This window comes from Saccopteryx leptura, chromosome X (genome assembly GCF_036850995.1).
Source record: "Saccopteryx leptura isolate mSacLep1 chromosome X, mSacLep1_pri_phased_curated, whole genome shotgun sequence".
NCBI lineage: Eukaryota > Metazoa > Chordata > Mammalia > Chiroptera > Emballonuridae > Saccopteryx > Saccopteryx leptura.
Window position 1 is genome coordinate 36376555 of NC_089516.1, and position 18841 is coordinate 36395395.

The 18841-nt window shown below is 41.2% G+C and overlaps 1 protein-coding gene across 1 annotated transcript in view; it reads left to right on the forward strand.

Moving 5' to 3' along the window:
• BRCC3 (BRCA1/BRCA2-containing complex subunit 3) overlaps positions 1–18841 on the forward strand; it is a 64466-nt gene that overhangs the window by 8706 nt on the left and 36919 nt on the right. The window contains exons 4-5 of the mRNA XM_066356058.1: positions 6240–6359; positions 10961–11048. Of these exons, the coding sequence (XP_066212155.1) occupies positions 6240–6359; positions 10961–11048 (208 nt within the window). The remainder of the gene's footprint in view (positions 1–6239; positions 6360–10960; positions 11049–18841) is intronic.

An 18841-nucleotide genomic window follows, 5' to 3' on the forward strand; every position in this document is an offset into this window, starting at 1 on the left:
CGGGTTTATGTAGAGACACCAAGTCCAGATGAATTTTGAAGGGTTTTATTAAAAGGATATTTATTAATATGCTGGCCACATATGACAGGCACGGAGCATATCTGACCCAAATCATGCAGCCTGATTATCTTTTTAATTGGAGTATTTCATCCAATTATATTTATTGTAATTTTTGGCATATCTGGGTTATTGTTGCTATCTGCCGTCTTTTTGCTTTCTATTTGACCTACTTTGTTTAATGTTTTTGTCTTCTGTTCTTGCCTTCTTTTGGATTCCTCAGCTATGTTTTATTACTCCATTTTGACCCTCTATTAATTAGTTATAACACATTTTTATTTTCTTTTTAATGCTTATCCTACATATAATAATATGTATTCTTGACTTGGTAGTCTAATACAAATGGCTATTTTTACCATTTCCCTGATCATACTACCACCTAAGAATACTTTAATTACATTTACACCCTCCTAACTTTTGGGTTATTGTTGTCATGCATTTTAATTCTGTGGATATTTTATACCCCATATGACATTGTTATTACTGTTTTGTACAATTAGTATTCATTTGTATTTATATACATATTTTACCTTTTACAGTGTTCTTCATTTCTTTCTTCATATGTGAGATTTTCCTTCTGCCTGAATAACTCTCTTTACTATTTCTGTGCTGATTACAAATTATATCAATTTTTAAGATTTTTTAATGTCTTTTATTGATTTTAGAGAGAGGGAGAGAGACAGGAACATCTGTTCCTTTATGTGCTCTGATTGGGGATTGAGCTGGCAACCTCTGTGCTTTGAGATGGTGCTCTAGCCAACTCAGCTATTTGTTGTTGTTTTTTTTTTTTTGTATTTTTCTGAAGCTGGAAACGGGGAGAGACAGTCAGACAGACTCCCACATGCGCCCGACCGGGATCCACCCGGTATGCCCACCAGGGGGCGACGCTCTGCCCCTCCGGGGGGCGGGTCGCTCTGTTGTGACCAGAGCCACTCTAGCACCTGGGGCAGAGGCCAAGGAGCCATCCCCAGCGCCCGGGCCATCTTTGCTCCAATGGAGCTTCGCTGTGGGAGGGGAAGAGAGAGACAGAGAGGAAGGAGAGGGGGAGGGGTGGAGAAGCAGATGGGCGCTTCTCCTGTGTGCCCTGGCCGGGAATCGAACCCGGGACTTCTACACGCCAGGCCGACGCTCTACCACTGAGCCAACTGGCCAGGGCCCAACTCAGCTATTTGGCCAGAGCTTGAATTCTATCAGTTTTTTTTTTGCATCTGAAAATGTCTTTATTTTGCCTTAATTTCCAAAAGTTGTATCTTTAAATATAGAATTATCAGTTGGCAGATCTTTTCTATTTGCACTCTAACTTATAATAACCCCATTCCCTTTAGGCTTTGATTGTTTCTGCTGAAAAGTCAGCTCTTTTTTAAAAAATTAAATTTATTAAGGTGACATTGATTAATATAATTATATAGGTTTCGAGTGCAAGTCTATGATACATCATTTATATATTGCATGTGTGCCCACCACCCACAGTCAAGTCTCTTTTCATCGTCATAGTTTTGACCCCCTTTAACTTTCTATACCCATGTTCCCCTCTAGTAACCACCGTACTATTGACTATGTCTGAGTTTTTGTTTGTTTCTGTTGTTTGTTTGTTGCTTTCAGTTTTATGTCCTACATATGAGTGAAATCATATGGTTCTTGACTTTTTCTGACTTTCTTCACTTAACATGATATTCTCAAGGTCCATCCATGTTGTTGCAAATGGCAGTGTTTCATCTTTTCTTTTTCTTTTTTTGTTTACAGAGACAGAGTCAGAGAGAGGGATAGACAGGGACAGACAGACAGGAATGGAGAGATGAGAATCATCAATCATTAGTTTTTCATTGCACATTGCGACATCTTAGTTGTTCATTGATTGCTTTCTCATATGTGCCTTGACTGCAGGTCTTAAGCAGACCGAGTAACCCCTTGCTCGAGCCAGCGACCTTGGGTCCAAGCTGGTGAGCTTTGCTCAAACCAGATGAGCCCACGCTCAAGCTGGTGACCTTGGGGTCTCGAACCTGGGTCCTCGGCATCCCAGTCTGATGCTCTATCCACTGCGCCACCACCTGGTCAGGCCTATTTTGTGTTTTCTTATGGCTGAGTAGTATTCCATTGTATATATGTGTCACACCTTTTTATCCAATAATCTATTGAGGGATACATCAGTTGTTTTCATGTCTTGACCATCATGAGTAGTAATGTTGTAATTAACATAGGGGTATGTATATCTTTGCAAATAAATATTTTCAAGTTTTTTGAGTACATACCCAGAAGAGGGATTGCTGGGTCCTGTGGTGGCTCTATTCTTAGTTTGTTGAGGAACCTCTGTATTGTTTTTCATAGTAGCTGTACCCATTTCCATTCTTTCCATTCCCACCAGCAGTGACTGAGGGTTCCTTTTTCTCCACAACCTGTTCAGACCTTCTTATCACTTGTCTTGTTGATAATAGCCTTTCTAACAGCTATGAGGTGGTACAGTGAAGAAAAGAAAGTGTCTTCCATAAATGGTGCTTGGAGTATTGGAAAGCCACATGCAGAAGAATGAAATTAGACTACAGTTTGTTCCCATGCACAAAAATTAACCAAAATAAATCGAAGACCTAAATATAAGGCCTGAAATAATAAATTACATAGACAAAACATAGGTACTAAACTTACGGGCCTTGTTCCTAGAGAGGATTTTATGAATTTGACCCCAAAGGCAAGGAAAGTAAAAGGAAAAATAAATGAATGGGGCTGTATCAAACTCAAAAGCTTCTGCACAGCAAAAGAAACCACCAACACAACAAAAAGGCAGCCAACTGAATGGGAAAAGATATTTGCAAATCACAGCTCCAACAAGGGGTTAATATCCAGAATACAAAGAAGTTATACAAAGTAACACACACACACACACACACACACACACACACACACACACACAAAACAATCCAATTAAAAATTTGGCAGAGAACCAAGAAGACATACACATGACACACAGTTATATGAAAAGGTGCTCAACTTCACCAGCTATTAGGGAAATATAAATCAAAACTATAATGAAAAGTAAGCTCTTTATCTTGCTGCTCCTTGGTCAAGTGTCTTTTTGTCTCTGCTTTTGATTTTCTATATTATGTACTCTGTGCCTGCCTGACACTGGACAGTCACGGGGGTAAAAACATAACTAAAATGCATTCACTATCCATAGAATGTTACATTCTAGTAAAGGAGGAAATCATGTCAACAAATAGAACACAACATAATATAAGCTCTAGCAAAGATGTGTATTTGTATTATTTCAAACATCATATGGTAGGAATGATTGATTCTTTATAGGATGAGCATTTAAAGGCTCATTAAAAGGAATTTATAGGCTATGAAAGAAAGAGTTCATCAGGTAGAAAAAAGCATGAAAGGGGTCCACATTTCTGGCTCAGCTACATTTGTATAATGGCTGCTGTACTGCACTGTGTATGTAGCTTACTCCAAAAGTATCCTCTTAGATTTTTTTTTTGTATTTTTCTGAAGCTGGAAACGGGGAGAGACAGTCAGACAGACTCCTGCATGTGCCCGACCGGGATCCGCCCGACCGGGATCCACCCGGCACGCCCACCAGGGGCTACGCTCTGCTCACCAGGGGGCGATGCTCTGCCCCTCCGGGGCGTCGCTCTGTTGCGACCAGAGCCACTCTAGTGCCTGGGGCAGAGGCCAAGGAGCCATCCCCAGCGCCCGGGCCATCTTTGCTCCAATGGAGTCTTGGCTGCGGGAGGGAAAGAGAGAGAGAGGAAGGAGAGGGGGAGGGATGGAGAAGCAGATGGGCGCTTCTCCTGTGTGCCCTGGCCGGGAATCGAACCCGAGACCTCTGCACGCCAGGTCGACGCTGTACCACTGAGCCAACCGGCCAGGGCCTCCTCTTAGATTTTACCCATGTCCCTGCAACCTCTGTCAGTGCTACACCCATCTTTTCCCCTGAACTTTTTTAGCATTTATTTGTCTTGATTTTGACTCCTCTGTCTTGTTCCCTGGCTCCTTTTGTTGTATCCTATTCCAAAATTTGGGTAACCTTCGTGATTTAGGCCTGGCCCTCTGTGCCCTCTCTCCACACTGTTTGTTCCTTATTTTATTTACATCCTCTCATCCCAGCTGAGCACATCTGAAAACAAGCTTATCTTCCTTCCTGATCCTTGCTAAACTTAGATCTGCCTCCCATGTTTCACCATTTCAACCTTTAAACTTTAGAGTCATCCTTGACAATTTCCTGACCTCTATCACCAATGATGCATAAGCTACCAAATCTTGTGGATTTTTCCTTCTTTTTTTTTTTCAGGGACAGTGAGAGAGTCAGAGAGAGGGATAGACAGGAACGGAGAGAGATGAGAAGCATCAATCATCAGTTTTTCGATGCGAGACCTTAGTTGTTCATTGATTGCTTTCTCATATGTGCCTTGACTGTGGGCCTTCAGCAGACCAAGTAACCCCTTGCTCGAGCCAGCGACCTTGGGTCCGAGCTGGTGAGCTTTGCTCAAACCAGATGAGCCACGCTTAAGCAGGTGACCTCAGGGTCTCGAACCTGGGTCCTCCGCATCCCAGTCGGACGCTCTATCCACTGCGCCACCGCCTGGTAAGGTGGATTTTTCCTTCTTAATGAATCTCGAATCTGTTTCTTCCATCTCTGCCATCCAGTTATTCCAGTACTTTATCATAGCCTCCTGTCCAGGCTATCTGAAATAATTTCCTTCCATCCAGTTCATCCTGCAGATCATGGCTTGGCATTTGAGGTCCTGCACATTTTTACTTTCATATCTTTCTTCCTTAGCCTTACTGTCTGCCATTCTATCTTAAGTTTTCTGTCACATCCATTTGGCATCTAAACACACACACACACACACACACACACACACACAGCAGTTAGGAAATACATACAGCTGTCTGCCTTTCCTTTTTTTTTTTTTTTGTATTTTTTTTTTTTTGTATTTTTCTGAAGCTGGAAACAGGGAGAGACAGTCAGACAGACTCCCGCATACGCCCGACCAGGATCCACCCGGCACGCCCACCAGGGGCAACGCTCTGCCCACCAGGAGGCGATGCTCTGCCCCTCCAGAGCATCACTCTGCTGCGACCAGAGTCACTCTAGCGCCTGGGGCAGAGGCCAAGGAGCCATCCCCAGCGCCCGGGCCATCTTTGCTCCAATGGAGCCTTGGCTGCGGGAGGGGAAGAGAGAGACAGAGAGGAAGGAGGGGGGGTGGAGAAGCAAATGGGCGCTTCTCCTATGTGCCCTGGCCAGGAATCGAACCCGGGTCCCCCACACACCAGGCCGATGCTCTACCGCTGAGCCAACTGGCCAGGGCCTTGTCTGCCTTTTCTATGAAGATTTTTTTTTCTAATCTAAGTGACTCCTCTGAGCTTCTGTAGCATTAGTTTACTACATTATTTTAGTGTAGTTTCATGTATGCTATTTGCTGCTCAACCAGATTGTTCACATTTTGAACACTTGACTTTTCAGTCCTCTGATTTGTATTCTTTTGTATGACAGTGTCTTGTACATAGCTGTGAATCAAATGACCATCAGTAGTCATTCAAAAAGTCCTTCCTTGATCTAAATATTAGCTTTAATATTTTTGTCTTGAAATGTGTATATTGAGTTTGAATGTCTTTTTTTTTTTTTTTTTTTCATTTTTCTGAAGCTGGAAACAGGGAGAGATAGTCAGACAGACTCCCGCATGCGCCCGACCGGGATCCACCCGGCACGCCCACCATGGGGCGACGCTCTGCCCACCAGGGGGCGATGCTCTGCCCATCCTGGGCGTCGCCATATTGCGACCAGAGCCACTCTAGCGCCTGAGGCAGAGGCCACAGAGCCATCCCCAGCGCCCGGGCCATCTTTGCTCCAATGGAGCCTTGGCTGCGGGAGGGGAAGAGAGAGACAGAGAGGAAAGCGCGGCGGAGGGGTGGAGAAGCAAATGGGCGCTTCTCCTGTGTGCCCTGGCCGGGAATCGAACCCGGGTCCTCCGCACGCTAGGCCGACGCTCTACCACTGAGCCAACCGGCCAGGGCCGAGTTTGAATGTCTTTTAATTGAAACATTCCACTATTCATGAGAAAAATGTTCGTTTTCTAAAATGGTATCTTTAACCTGATAACATAACACAGTGCAATTTTATAATTGCAGGGGGAGATATTGGAGAGAAACCGAAGTAAACATTTCTGTTAATTTTCCTTTAGATGGACACCGTCCGAATTGTTCACATTCATTCTGTCATCATCTTGCGGCGTTCTGATAAGAGGAAGGATCGAGTGGAAATTTCTCCAGAGCAGCTATCTGCGGCCTCGACAGAGGCAGAGATATCCTTATTGGTTGATAAGAAGCTTTTCCGTGCTCTGGGGTTTCTAGGCCAGGCTCCTCTCTTTGCTACCTTAGCCTGCTTTAGGAGATTTCACAGGTTTTCTTCCTGGCCTCTTTTCCCAGTTTTCATATTTACCCTTTAGATCCAACTGCTTGGTTAATATCAGAATTTTTGTCTACTTCTCCTTTTGAGTGGCTTTTATCGGAAGAATTAAAAATTCTAACATTCTTGCTCTTAAATGCGAAAAGATGCCAAGGTCAAGTCCCGTAACAACGAACTCTGTGGAGAGTCCCTTCCTCCCCCTCCCCCCTTCAGTCCCCTCTGCCCCCTTCCCTAATTTTCCTAGTATCATTTAATTCCTAAGCTTCTTACTATCTTGGTCTCTATTGTTTGGAAAGATTCTTTTCGAGGCTGCCTCTCAAAGAAAATGCAAGAACTGAATGCAATATCCCATGTACAACCAAAGAGTGACCAAATGGGACATTTGCTTCCTATGATCTGGACTTCATAGCTCAGCTATATAGCAACTTAAATTTGCATCAATAGTTTTAGTAAGTTATCCATCCTTTGGATTATGGTAAATCTTGTAGTCAATTCAAAAGTAACATTTAAAAATATATGCATAGTGTAAATTTAAAAAGGAACAAAAGAGTACACAAAATAAGTAGTTTCCTCCAACCTCGGTACCGCAGTTTCCCCACGGTCCCTCCCTGGACATAAGTGGGGTTATCAGGTTTTCATGTATTCTCATAGATGAATTCTATGAATACAGAAACATGAATAGTTTCTTTTTTTAGAATTATTTAACATACACTGCATGTCACAGATGTGTGCATGTGTCTGTAGGACCAATTCCTAGAGTGAAATTGCGGGCCACATGTCCTTGTAGCTCCACTGTTGTCTCAGTGTGCCTGTTAGCAGTGTGCGTGAGTGCCGGTTTCCCCACAAGTGTACAAACGTGTGCAATCAGACTTCTGTGGGGGGTTTTGTGTTACTAGGCCCTGGTAGATCAAAGTTTTTGATTGTTGCCAACCTGTAATTATATCTCTTTTTTGCAGTTGTAAGTAGCATTCTTTAACTTTGAGTAAATTTGATCAACTTTTAATTTTTTAGAGTCCTTTGTATTTTTTCCTAAATTATCAGGTTATTTCCTTTGTCCATTTTTCTACTTATTTTGAAATCTTTTTCTTAATTTATAGGTACTCTATATGTTAAGGAAATAGCCCTTTGTGATAAGGATAATGGTTTTTCTCAGCTTATTCATTGTATATGTGTTTTTGTCCAAACTGTTTTTGCAGTTTTATATAATCAGATGTAGCAATCTGTTTTTATGATGTGTACCTTTTTTTAAAAATTCTTTATTTTAAAATAATTATAAATTCATTGGAAGTTGCAGAGATAGTATAGAAAGGTCCTGTGCCCTTCACCCAAGTTTCCTCTGAAGGTGGCATTTTACATAATGTACAGTACACTATGGGAAACGGGAGGTCGACAATGATCAATGTGTTTCATTCTGTGCCATTCTGTCACATGTATAGATATGTGTAACCACTATAGCAGTCAAGATGTAGAACTGTTTTATCACCAGAAAGATCTGCCTCATGCTTCTCCTGTAGTCACACATACCCCAACCCCTGGAAGCCACTATGTCAGGGGTCGGGAACCTATGGCTCATGAGCCAGATGTGGCTCTTTTGATGGCTGCATCTGGCTCACAGACAAATCTTTAATAAAAAAAATAATGTTAAAAATATAAAACATTCTCATGTATTATAATCCATTCATTTCCTACCGCTCATGTTCATGGTTGTGGGTGGCTGGAGCCAATCACAGCTGTCCTCCGGGACACCACCAAATTTTTATTGGATAATGCGTAATGTACATGGGTCGTTGTATGGCCCTCACGGAATTACATTTGAAAATATGTGGCATTCATGGCTCTCAGCCAAAAAGTTTCCCGACCCCTGCACTATGTTGTCATTTCAAGAATGTTTGATAAATGGAATCATGTGGTATGTGACCTTTTCACATTGGCTTTTTTCCCTTTGCCTTTCCTACACCTACCGTTAGTCCTACCATTGGCACCAATTATCTGTTCTCCACCTCCTTAGTAAGGATTGCATTTTCTTATTTCTCTGAATGCCTGGTAATTTTTGGTTATAGGCCACACATGATTTTTCCTTGGGTGCTGAATATCTTTGTACTTATTCATAGACATAATTATTATTATTATTATTATTTTTACAGGGACAGAGAGTCAGAGAGAGGGATAGACAGGGACAGACAGGAACGGAGAGATGAGAAGCATCAATCATCAGTTTTTTGTTGCACATTGCGACACCTTAGTTTGTTCATTGATTGCTTTCTCATATGTGCCTCGACCGTGGGCCTTCAGCAGACCAAGTAATCCCTTGCTCGAGCCAGTGACCTTGAGTGCAAGCTGGTGAGCTTTTCCTCAAACTAGATGAGCCCACGCTCAGGTTGGCAACCTCGGGGTCTTGAACCTGGGTCGTCTGCATCCCAGTCTGACGCCCTATCCACTATGCCACCACCTGGTCAGGCATAGACATAATTCTTGAAATTTGTTGTGCAGGCTGTTAGGTTACCCAGAATAGTTAGATCCTAGAGTCTGGCTCTGAAGATCTGCTGCGTGGGCCCTTTCAATATAGGAGTCATTTTTTCCCCACACTACTGAGGCAAAACCCTTCTGAGTGCTTTACCCAATGCCTCCCGACTTGTGAGGTTTATCATTCTGGCCAGTGGGGACAGCTACTAGTTCTTGTTCTTCTTGAGTGCTGAGAATCATAAGCTTTTAACCTTTTGGGTGCTTCTTCCCCCGGCTTCACTTAGTTTCCTCACATGCTTGTGCTGGTCAGTGTTCTGTAGAATACCCTCTGTGGATATGCATGGTATTTTCCTTCTGCTGCTCTCTCATCTCCCGTCCTCGACTTTGCCAACTCTAGCTACTGGACAGTCCCATCTCTCTCCTAAACCCAGGGCACAGCTGAGTGCCGCTTCAATTCCCCTTCCTGCCCTGTGGCCTAGAAGTTCTCTCAAGGACTCACCTTGTTTTCTTCCCATTTACTGGCCTTCCTTTTTCACTTAAACCAGTTTGTTTGCTTGTCTCAGGCAGGAGGATAAGTTCAGTCCTTGTTTTTCTGTTTTAGCCAGAAGTAGAAAGTCCATTAATTAGTGTGCAAAGAAACAAATGAAAATAAACTTTGCTAAAATAAAATTCCCAGAAAATAATTGTATAAAATATGTTTATTATTGTGATTATATATTATAACTTCAAATTAAAACTAATCTAGTCCCAAAATGGGAAAAGGATGGCTGGGCACATTGTTCTATGTTAATATACTGATATGGCAATGAATGTCTGTTAAGCACTTACTCAATGCAAGGCATGATACTGAACACCTTGCTTGGATTACCTCGTTTACCCTTCGCTGCTGTATGAGCTGGACTTCCCCCCAGTCTGCAGCTGAAGAAATGTGTTTAGAGCAGTTAAGTAATTTCTCTTGGCATTTGAAAATAAAAATTTACCTAAAAAGTATTATTTCTCATACCTAATTGTATAGAAGGGGTTATTGTGCCTGACCAGGTGGTAGTGCAGTGGACAGAATGTCAGCCTGGGACACAGAGGACTCAAATTTGAAACCCCAACGTTGCCGGCTTTAGTACTGGGTCACTGGCTTGAGCATGGGATCATAGAGATGAACTGATGGTCACTGGCTTGAGCCAAAAGGTTTCTGGCTTAAGCAAGAGGTCACTGTCTTGGCTTGAGCCCCCCTTCCCACCTGTCAAGGGCACATATGAGAGCAATCAATGAACAACTAAGGTGCTGCAACTACAAGTTGATGCTTCTCATCTCTCTCCCTTCCTCTCTCTCTCTTAAAAAAAGAAAAAAAAAAGAAAGGATTGTTGTGTTTTAATATAATTTGCAAGGAAGTGAGCAGCATTTTATACTTTAGCAGCAGCATCCTTAGTAACCAGTAACAGACGGGACTTCTTATCTCTGAGTTGAATTCTTATCTAAGTTAGTCTCAGAATTATGGGAAAATTTTATTTCTAGAACAAAGGAGGAAAATGTTCATTTGGGGGCTATTTCTAGACAGATTGGGAGGACTTAACTGCGTTCATTTGTTCTCTGAGACCACCATAGTTGCTACTGTAGACATTGGCAGCCTGCCAATGAAATCAAATAAAATTTTAAAACCTTGTGTTTCTCTTTCAAAAATGAGAGTAGGATGGAGCTAGAGAGAGGATAGAAGAGTACTCATATTAATGATGTGACTTCTAAAGATTTAGGAAAGTTTTTCAGATAACACAGTGATAAGTATGTGAGTGAGTAATCAAACATTAACTAAATTGGATTAAGAGGGTGTAACTATATATAACAATAGAAATCAAATAGATTCCATTTGAAAAAAGAAACATCTTTGGTTTTAAATGTGAAGTCTGAGAAATTCTGGGCATCAACTTTGTTTCATTCTTTTATTGATACTGAGTTATAAACAGTTTAAAACCTCAGGATACTTTCTGAACCCTTATTAGTATCACAGATTTTGTTCCCACAAGAATACCTTGACAGACACACAGGCTGGCTGAACTAACAGGTCGTCCCATGAGAGTTGTGGGCTGGTATCATTCCCATCCTCATATCACTGTTTGGCCTTCACATGTTGGTAAGTATTATGGGGTTGCAATGTTTATTGTTTTTAGAAATGAATATAATTTGCCTTTCCCATTACACAGGCTATGGTTGTTTTAAACCAAAATTTAACTATCCTTAAACAGAAGTCCTTATTTTTATTGTGCTGTGTTTTAAAAATAATGATGTATGTCATATTGGTTGTTTTTAATAGAGATAAGAATTTCAGCACTTCATTTTGACTATTTAGGAAATAAAGATTAACCAGAGCCTAAAAATTGGCTGATATATATATAAAAAAAAAAACCCTGAAAATTGAAAATTGATGGTTGTTGAATACCACTATCCAGTAATCTCCCATAGATGTGAAAGGTAAACTTTACAAAACTGGTATTTATGGTCTCTATTTAACACATACTCTATCCTATCTGTTGGAGCTCTCTACCGACCTACTTACCCCACTAATCAGTATAATGTTACAAAATTATTTTCTCTCTTTTTATATTTGCCCCTTTTCCTGAATCGTGGTCAGTTTTGTTTCTACCTGACTCTCCTGAAGTAGGATAACTTTAGTTGGGCAAAGTGAAATAACATTCTTGAGCATTTAATTGTGTGCTATTGGCTTATGAATGTTTTCTTCTCTAATCCTAATGGTAACCTGTGAGTTAGAAATCTTACCCCTATTGCACTGAGGATTAAATAGAAACTCACAGGGTTAACTAAGTGGCAGAGCTAAGGTTTGATCCCAGGTCTGTCTCCCGAGTTTCTGCTTTTTCTGTTGTGACATTATGTTTCTAGTCATAGGGGCTTGAGTTCATTACAAACTCTGTCTTCATCTATGCTGTGGTATGAATGCCAGAAAATCCACAGCAGTGCAATCTCAGACTTTAGCAATAGATGAGTGGTTCCGTATCTACTGTAGTAGTTCTCGGTATGGATAGGGATACTTCTCCAAATCACCTGGGAGCTGTTGTAAAATGTACTGCCCTCAATTCTTCTTTTCCAACCTGGATGTACTATAACAACCTCTGGGAGTGGGTCCTAGGTGGTGTGTGAAGCTCCTCAAGAAATTCCAGTGCATAGCCCTAGTTAAATACTAATTTATAACAATAGACATAATAGACTTGCTCTGTTTCTCACTGACAGCAACTTATACTTGACCCGCTGGAACATGATAGTGGCTGCCTAAGATATCCTATAGCAGGGGTCAGGAACCTATGGCTTGCAAGCCAGATGTGGCTTTTTTGATGGCTGCATCTGGCTCGCAGACAAATATTTAATAAAAAAATAATAACGTTAAAAATATAAAACATTCTCATGTATTACAATCCATTCATTTCCTACTGCTCATGTTCATGGTTGCGGGTGGCTGGAGCCAATCACAGCTGTCTTCCGGGACACCAAATTTTTATTGGATAATGCGTAAGGTACACGGGTTGCTATGAGGTCAGGAAGTAAACTTCCTTCCTTTTAATAAAGTAGTCAGCTAGCTAATTGCAGAAACCCTTTTGACGAGGAAGATGGCTAAAAGAAAAAAAGATGAGGAGTATCATACTTTTCAGTAGGAATGGACAGAGGAATTCGCCTTTGTGGAGAGAGAGGTTCTGCAGTGTGTCTAATACGCAATGATAAAATTGCATCGATGAAACAAATATAAAGCGGCACTTTGACACATGCCATACTACATTTGCATTGAAATATCTAGCAGGGGACAGCAGGAAGAAAGCATGTCAAGAGCAGAGTGTAGAGTGCAAGCTAGTCAGCAGCAACTCCGTGTTTGGATACCACAAGTTGACTGGAATTCAACTAGCTTTGTTGGTGCTTTAGCAATTGTGAGAAGTGGAAAGCTATTCACAGATGGGGAGTATGCCAAAACATTCATGCCTGATGTTGCCTCTGAACTTTTTGACGACTTTTGTATAAAGACAGGATAATCAAATGAATAAAAGACATGCTTCTGTCGGCAAGAACTGTTCACAATCATACTATCATGATGGCAAATCAAATTGAGGCAACACAAGTGCAGGACATAAATGCAGCACCATTCTTTTCTCTCGCTTTGGATAAGTCAACAGACATAAGCCATTTATCACAGTTCAGCGTGATTGCAAGGTATGCTGTCAGTGACACACTATGTGAGGAAAGTTTTGCTGTTTTGCCTATGAAAGAGACAACAAGAGGGGAGGATTTATTCAAGTCTTTCACTGAGTTCGCTAAAGAAAAAAATCTACCAATGGATAAACTTATTTCGGTGTGTACTGATGGTGCTTCGTGCGTGGTGGGGAAAAAACAGGATTTGTAGCACTTCTTCGTGAACATGAAAAGAGACCCATCCTAAGTTTTCACAGCATCCTACATTAGGAGGCGCTTTGTGCTCAGATGTGTGGTGAGCAGCTTGGTGAGGTGATGTCGCCGGTCATTCGGGTGGTCAACTTTATTGTTGCCTGAGCTTTAAATGATCGCCAGTTTAAAACACCGCTGGATAAAGTTGGCAATAATTATCCTGGTCTGCTTCTGCATAGCAATGTGCATTGGTTGTCAAGATAGAAGGTGCTCAGCTGTTTTGTGGCTTGTCTGAGCGAAATCGGGACTTTTCTTGAAATGGAAAACATCGAATATCCTGAGTTAGCTAACACTGAGTGGCTCCTGAAGTTCTACTATCTCATGGACATGACTGAACATCTGAACCAGCTCAATGTGAAAATGCAAGGCGTTGGAAAAACAATCTTATCCCTTCAACAAGCAGTGTTTGCTTTTGAAAACAAGCTGGAACTCTTCATCACCGACAATGAAACAGGTCATTTACTGCACTTTGAAAAACTGGGAGAGTTTAAAGATGCATGCACAGCAAGTGACCCTACTCAACATCTTGATCTCCAGCAGCTAGCGAGCTTCACCTCTAATCTCCTGCAGTCATTCAAAGCATGCTTTGGAGAATTTTGTGAGTGCACTCGTCTTTTTAAGTTCATCACCCATCCACACGAGTGTGCAGTGGACTGCGCCGACTGGAGTTACATCTCTAGTGTCTCCGTCAGAGATCTTGAGCTACAAGCTGCTGACCTGAAGGCCTCAGACATGTGGGTGAATAAGTTCAAGTCACTGAATGAAGATTTGGAAAGACTTGCGCGACAGTAAGCAGAGTTGGAGAGCAAACACAAGTGGGGAGAAATGAAAAAACTTCAACCCGTGGACCAGCTGATTGTCAAAACTTGGAACATGCTTCCCGTCACATACCACACACTGCAGCGTGTGAGTATTGCTGTACTGACAATGTTTGGTTATACGTATGCATGTGAGCAGTCTTTCTCACATCTAAAGAACGTTAAGACCAACCTACGATCACATTTAATGGATGGAAGTCTCAACGCCTGCATGAAGCTTAACCTCACCACGTATCAACCAGACTACAAAGCTATCAGCAAAACCATGCAGCACCAGAAGTTGCATTAATGATAAGAAGAACTTTTATTCATCATTGGTTAGCAACAGCATAACAACATTATTAAAAATAATTCAGAGATTTATTGTACTTTAAAAGTGTTGGTCTTACATAAAATGCACACATTTACTTATATTTAGTGTTAAACATACTGTATGGCTCTCACAGAATTACATTTTAAAATATGTGGCGTTCGGCCCTAGCCGGTTGGCTCAGCAGTAGAGCGTCGGCCTGGTGTGCGGGGGACCCGGGTTCGATTCCCGGCCAGGGCACATAGGAGAAGCGACCATTTGCTTCTCCACCCCCCCCTTCCTCTCTGTCTCTCTCTTCCCCTCCCGCAGCCGAGGCTCCATTGGAGCAAAGATGGCCCGAGTGCTGGGGATGGCTCCTTGGCCTCTGCCCCAGGCACTAGAGTGGCTCTGGTCGCGGCAGAGCAACGCCCTGGAGGGGCAGAGCATCGCCCCCTGGTGGGCAGAGCGTCGCCCCCTGGTGCCCTGGTGGGCGTGCCGGGTGGATCCCGGTCGGGCGCATGCGGGAGTCTGTCTGACTGTCTCTCCCCGTTTCCAGCTTCAGAAAAATACAAAAAAAATAATAATAATAAGTGGCGTTCATGGCTCTGTCAGCCTAAAAGGTTCCTGACCCCTGTCCTATAGTAACAAAAAATGTATTATCAAAATAGTCTTTTCAGTGAAAAGGAAAAAGTTTGAAATTAGAACTTGCAATAAAAAGACCAGAGGTGTTTTTAACTTATTTTGACATAATTTGAGAGTTAAAGTTGTTGAAATAGTACAAAAAAATTCCTGAATTCTCTTTCCCTAGATTTGCCAAAATGTTAACATTTTGCAACATTTGCTGTGTCATTCTTTTTTTCTACTATATACATGTGTGTGTATGTATGTATGTATGTATGTCTGAGTACAATGTTTTCTCTGAAGTATCAATATTTCAAAGTGAATTGTAGACACTATTCTCCTATACTCCTAAATATTCTTTGGTGTGAACTTCCTAAACAGAGATACTCTTTTATATAACTATAGTGCCTTTATCAAAATTGAGAAATTAACATCGATATACTATTTAAATTTCTGACCTTATTTAAATTACAAACATTATTCAAATTCTTCATCAGCTTACTAGTGTCCCAATAAAGGTTGTTTTTATAGCAGTAAATGTATACCTGTAAAACCTTACTATCATTGAATAAATTCATTGATTGTACATTACTTTTACTCAGTCATAGCAGCTGTTGTTTTTCTGCCACCATCAGCACTAAAATCAGATTGGTCTCAAATTTCTTCTAAGATGGTGCCATCAGCCAGAAGGAAATAAGTATCAATCACTAATGAATGTGCAGTATATATTTCTGAATAATTATTGTCACTGTGGGAATGATATAAAATGGGAAAGATATAAAATTCTGTGGTAAGAAAAGAATCTTTCTTCCTGAGGGCTTAGGGGAAAAATATTTTCAGTCTCTGCAGCTGAATAATTCAGAGAATGATTGACTTTTCCTCTTAGGGACAGATGATCCAAACCATTAAACAGGAAACTGGGGAAGCATTTGCAATGCAGAAATAAGAACAGTTATGAAAGCAAGGATTCTGCAGAATGTAAATGAAAAAAAAAATCAACTCTAAATTTTGAAATGATTCAGGGGCCAAATAAAAATATTTCAACACAATAGCCTTGGAGACTGAAATACTGAAATCTTTTAGTACATGTGCTGCAGAAGTGAGCACTGAGATCCTACCTGGAACATTGAGATCCTACCTGGAAACGATTCTTAACTGGGTGAAGAGAAGGAACAAAGAACAGAAGCTGTAATAAAGCCTATGCTCAAAGACATTTCTTTTTTTTAGATTTTTTTCATTTATTCATTTTAGAGAGGGAGGAGAGAGAGAGAGAGAGAGAGAGAGAAGAGGGTAGGAGAAGAAAGCATCAACTCCTATATGTGCCTTGACCCCAGGCAAGCCCAAGGTTTTGAACCGGCGCCCTCAGCATTCTAGGTCCATGTTTTATCCACTGTGCCAGCACAGGCCAGGCCAAAGACACTTCTAAGAGGTTTTGTTTTTTAAACTGCTAGTAGAAAGTTCAGAGTTATACTATGAGGGTTGGGAACACCAGTTTTGGATTCTGTTAGAAAATAAGACTGTTAGAATTTCATTTGAGCCACTTATTACGTAGTTGAAAAGAACTTTTAACCTCTCTGTGCCAGACTTTCCTCTATGACAGAAATGGAGAACATAATATCAGTCTCAGAGTTGTTAGGAGCAGTATATGAAATCATATATATGACATTTTGTTCCATGCTTATTGCAATACTAAAGATAGATACCAAAATATTTACTTATAAAACTCTTGACCACACACAAACACACACAGTATGATTAAGTACCTGAAGTTGAAGGGCAGACAGCTTTTGAAGGATTAACAAGAATATGTCAGGTCTCTCGGCTAAGATTTCAAAATATTTCTGGTAATAAAACTATAAGTAAAACTAAAGAAGAAAATTAATCTCCCAACTACGATGGTGTTCACAATGGGTAGACTGTTGTGAATTTCCAGAGCCCACAAGACTTTGCAGATAGAAAGATATAACTCATTGTTAATGTTCAGGGTTTCATGAAGAGGAGCCGCAAAGGAATGAGGCAGCAATGATACTGCAACTGGAAGACCCCAATCTCTCCAGGATTGAGGTGCCTTAGAGAAATCAGTTATTCAATATATTAAGCAGAAATATGACATCATGCGTGAGAAACTAACAAACAAAATACAGTGTACAATTTTATTATTTAGTATTGCAAAACTGATTAGATTGCTCTTGCCCTTTCTCAGTTTTATATCCCATCTATGTGTGAAATCATACAGTTCTTAGCTTTTTCTTTTTTATGTATTTCACTCAGTATGATGTTCTCAAGGTCTGTCCATGTTGTTGTAAATATCACTATATCACCATTTTTTATGGCTGAGTAGTATTCCTTCTTTATCCAGTCCTCTATCAAAGGATACTTTGATTGTTTCCATGTCTTGGCCACTGTAAATAATGCTGCGATGAACATAGAGGTGCATTTCTTTACGTACCAATGTTTTTGAATTTTGGGGATAGATACTCAGTATAGGGATTGTTGGGTCATATGGTAGTTCTATTCTTAATTTTTTGAGGAACCACCATACTTTCCTCCATAACGGTTGTACTAATTTGCATTCCCACCAACAGTGAATGAAGGTTCCTTTTTCTCCACAGCCTCTCCAACAGTTGTTATTACCTGTCTTGTTGATAATAGCCAATCTAACAGGTGTGACATGGTATCTCCCTGTACTTTTTTTTTTTTTTTTTTTGTATTTTTCTGAAGCTGGAAACGGAGAGAGACAGTCAGACAGACTCCTGCATGCACCCGACCGGGTTCCACCCAGCACGCCCACCAGGGGCGACGCTCTGCCCACCAGGGGGCGATGCTCTGCCCCTCCGGGGCATCGCTCTGCCGCGACCAGAGCCACTCTAGCGCCTGGGGCAGAGGCCAAGGAGCCATCCCCAGCGCCTGGGCCATCTTTGCTCCCATGGAGCCTTGGCTGCTGGACGGGAAGACAGAGACAGAGCGGAAGGAGGGGGGGTGGAGAAGTAAATGGGCGCTTCTCCTATGTGCCCTGGCTGGGAATCGAACCCGGGTCCCCCGCACGCCAGGCCGACGCTCTACCGCTGAGCCAACCGGCCAGGGCCTCTCCCTGTACTTTTGATTTGCATTTCTCGAATAGCTAGTGAAGATGATCATCTTATCATATACCTGTTGACCATTTGTATGTCCTCTTGGGAGAAGAGTCTGTTCAGGTCCTCTCCCCATTTTTTAATTGGATTGTTTGCTTGTATTAAGCTGAGCTTTGTGAGTTCTTTATGTATTTTAGATATTAACGACTTACCAGTACTGTTGTTTGCAAATATCATTTCCCATTTAGTTGGCTGCTTATTTGTTTTGCTAGCAGTTTCTATTACTGTGCAGAAGCCTTTTTGTGTGATATAGTCCTATTCATTTATTTTTGCCTTTACTGTACTTCCCTTGACTTTGAGGTCAAATTCATAAATTGTTCTGTACAGCCAAGATCCATGAGTTTAGTACCTATTTTTTCTTCTACATAACTTATTGTTTCAGGTCTTATATTTAGATCTTTGGTCAATTTTGAATTAATTTTTGTGCAGCGGGACAGACTGTAGTCAAGTTTCATTCTTTTGCATGTGGCTTTTTTATTTTCCCAGCACCATTTATTGAAGAGACTTTCTTTTCTTTACTGTATATTTTTGACTCCTTTGTTAAAGATGATTTGTCCATATATATGTGGTTTTATTTCTGGGCTGTTGATTCAGTTTCATTGGTCTGTTTGCCTGTTTTTCTGCC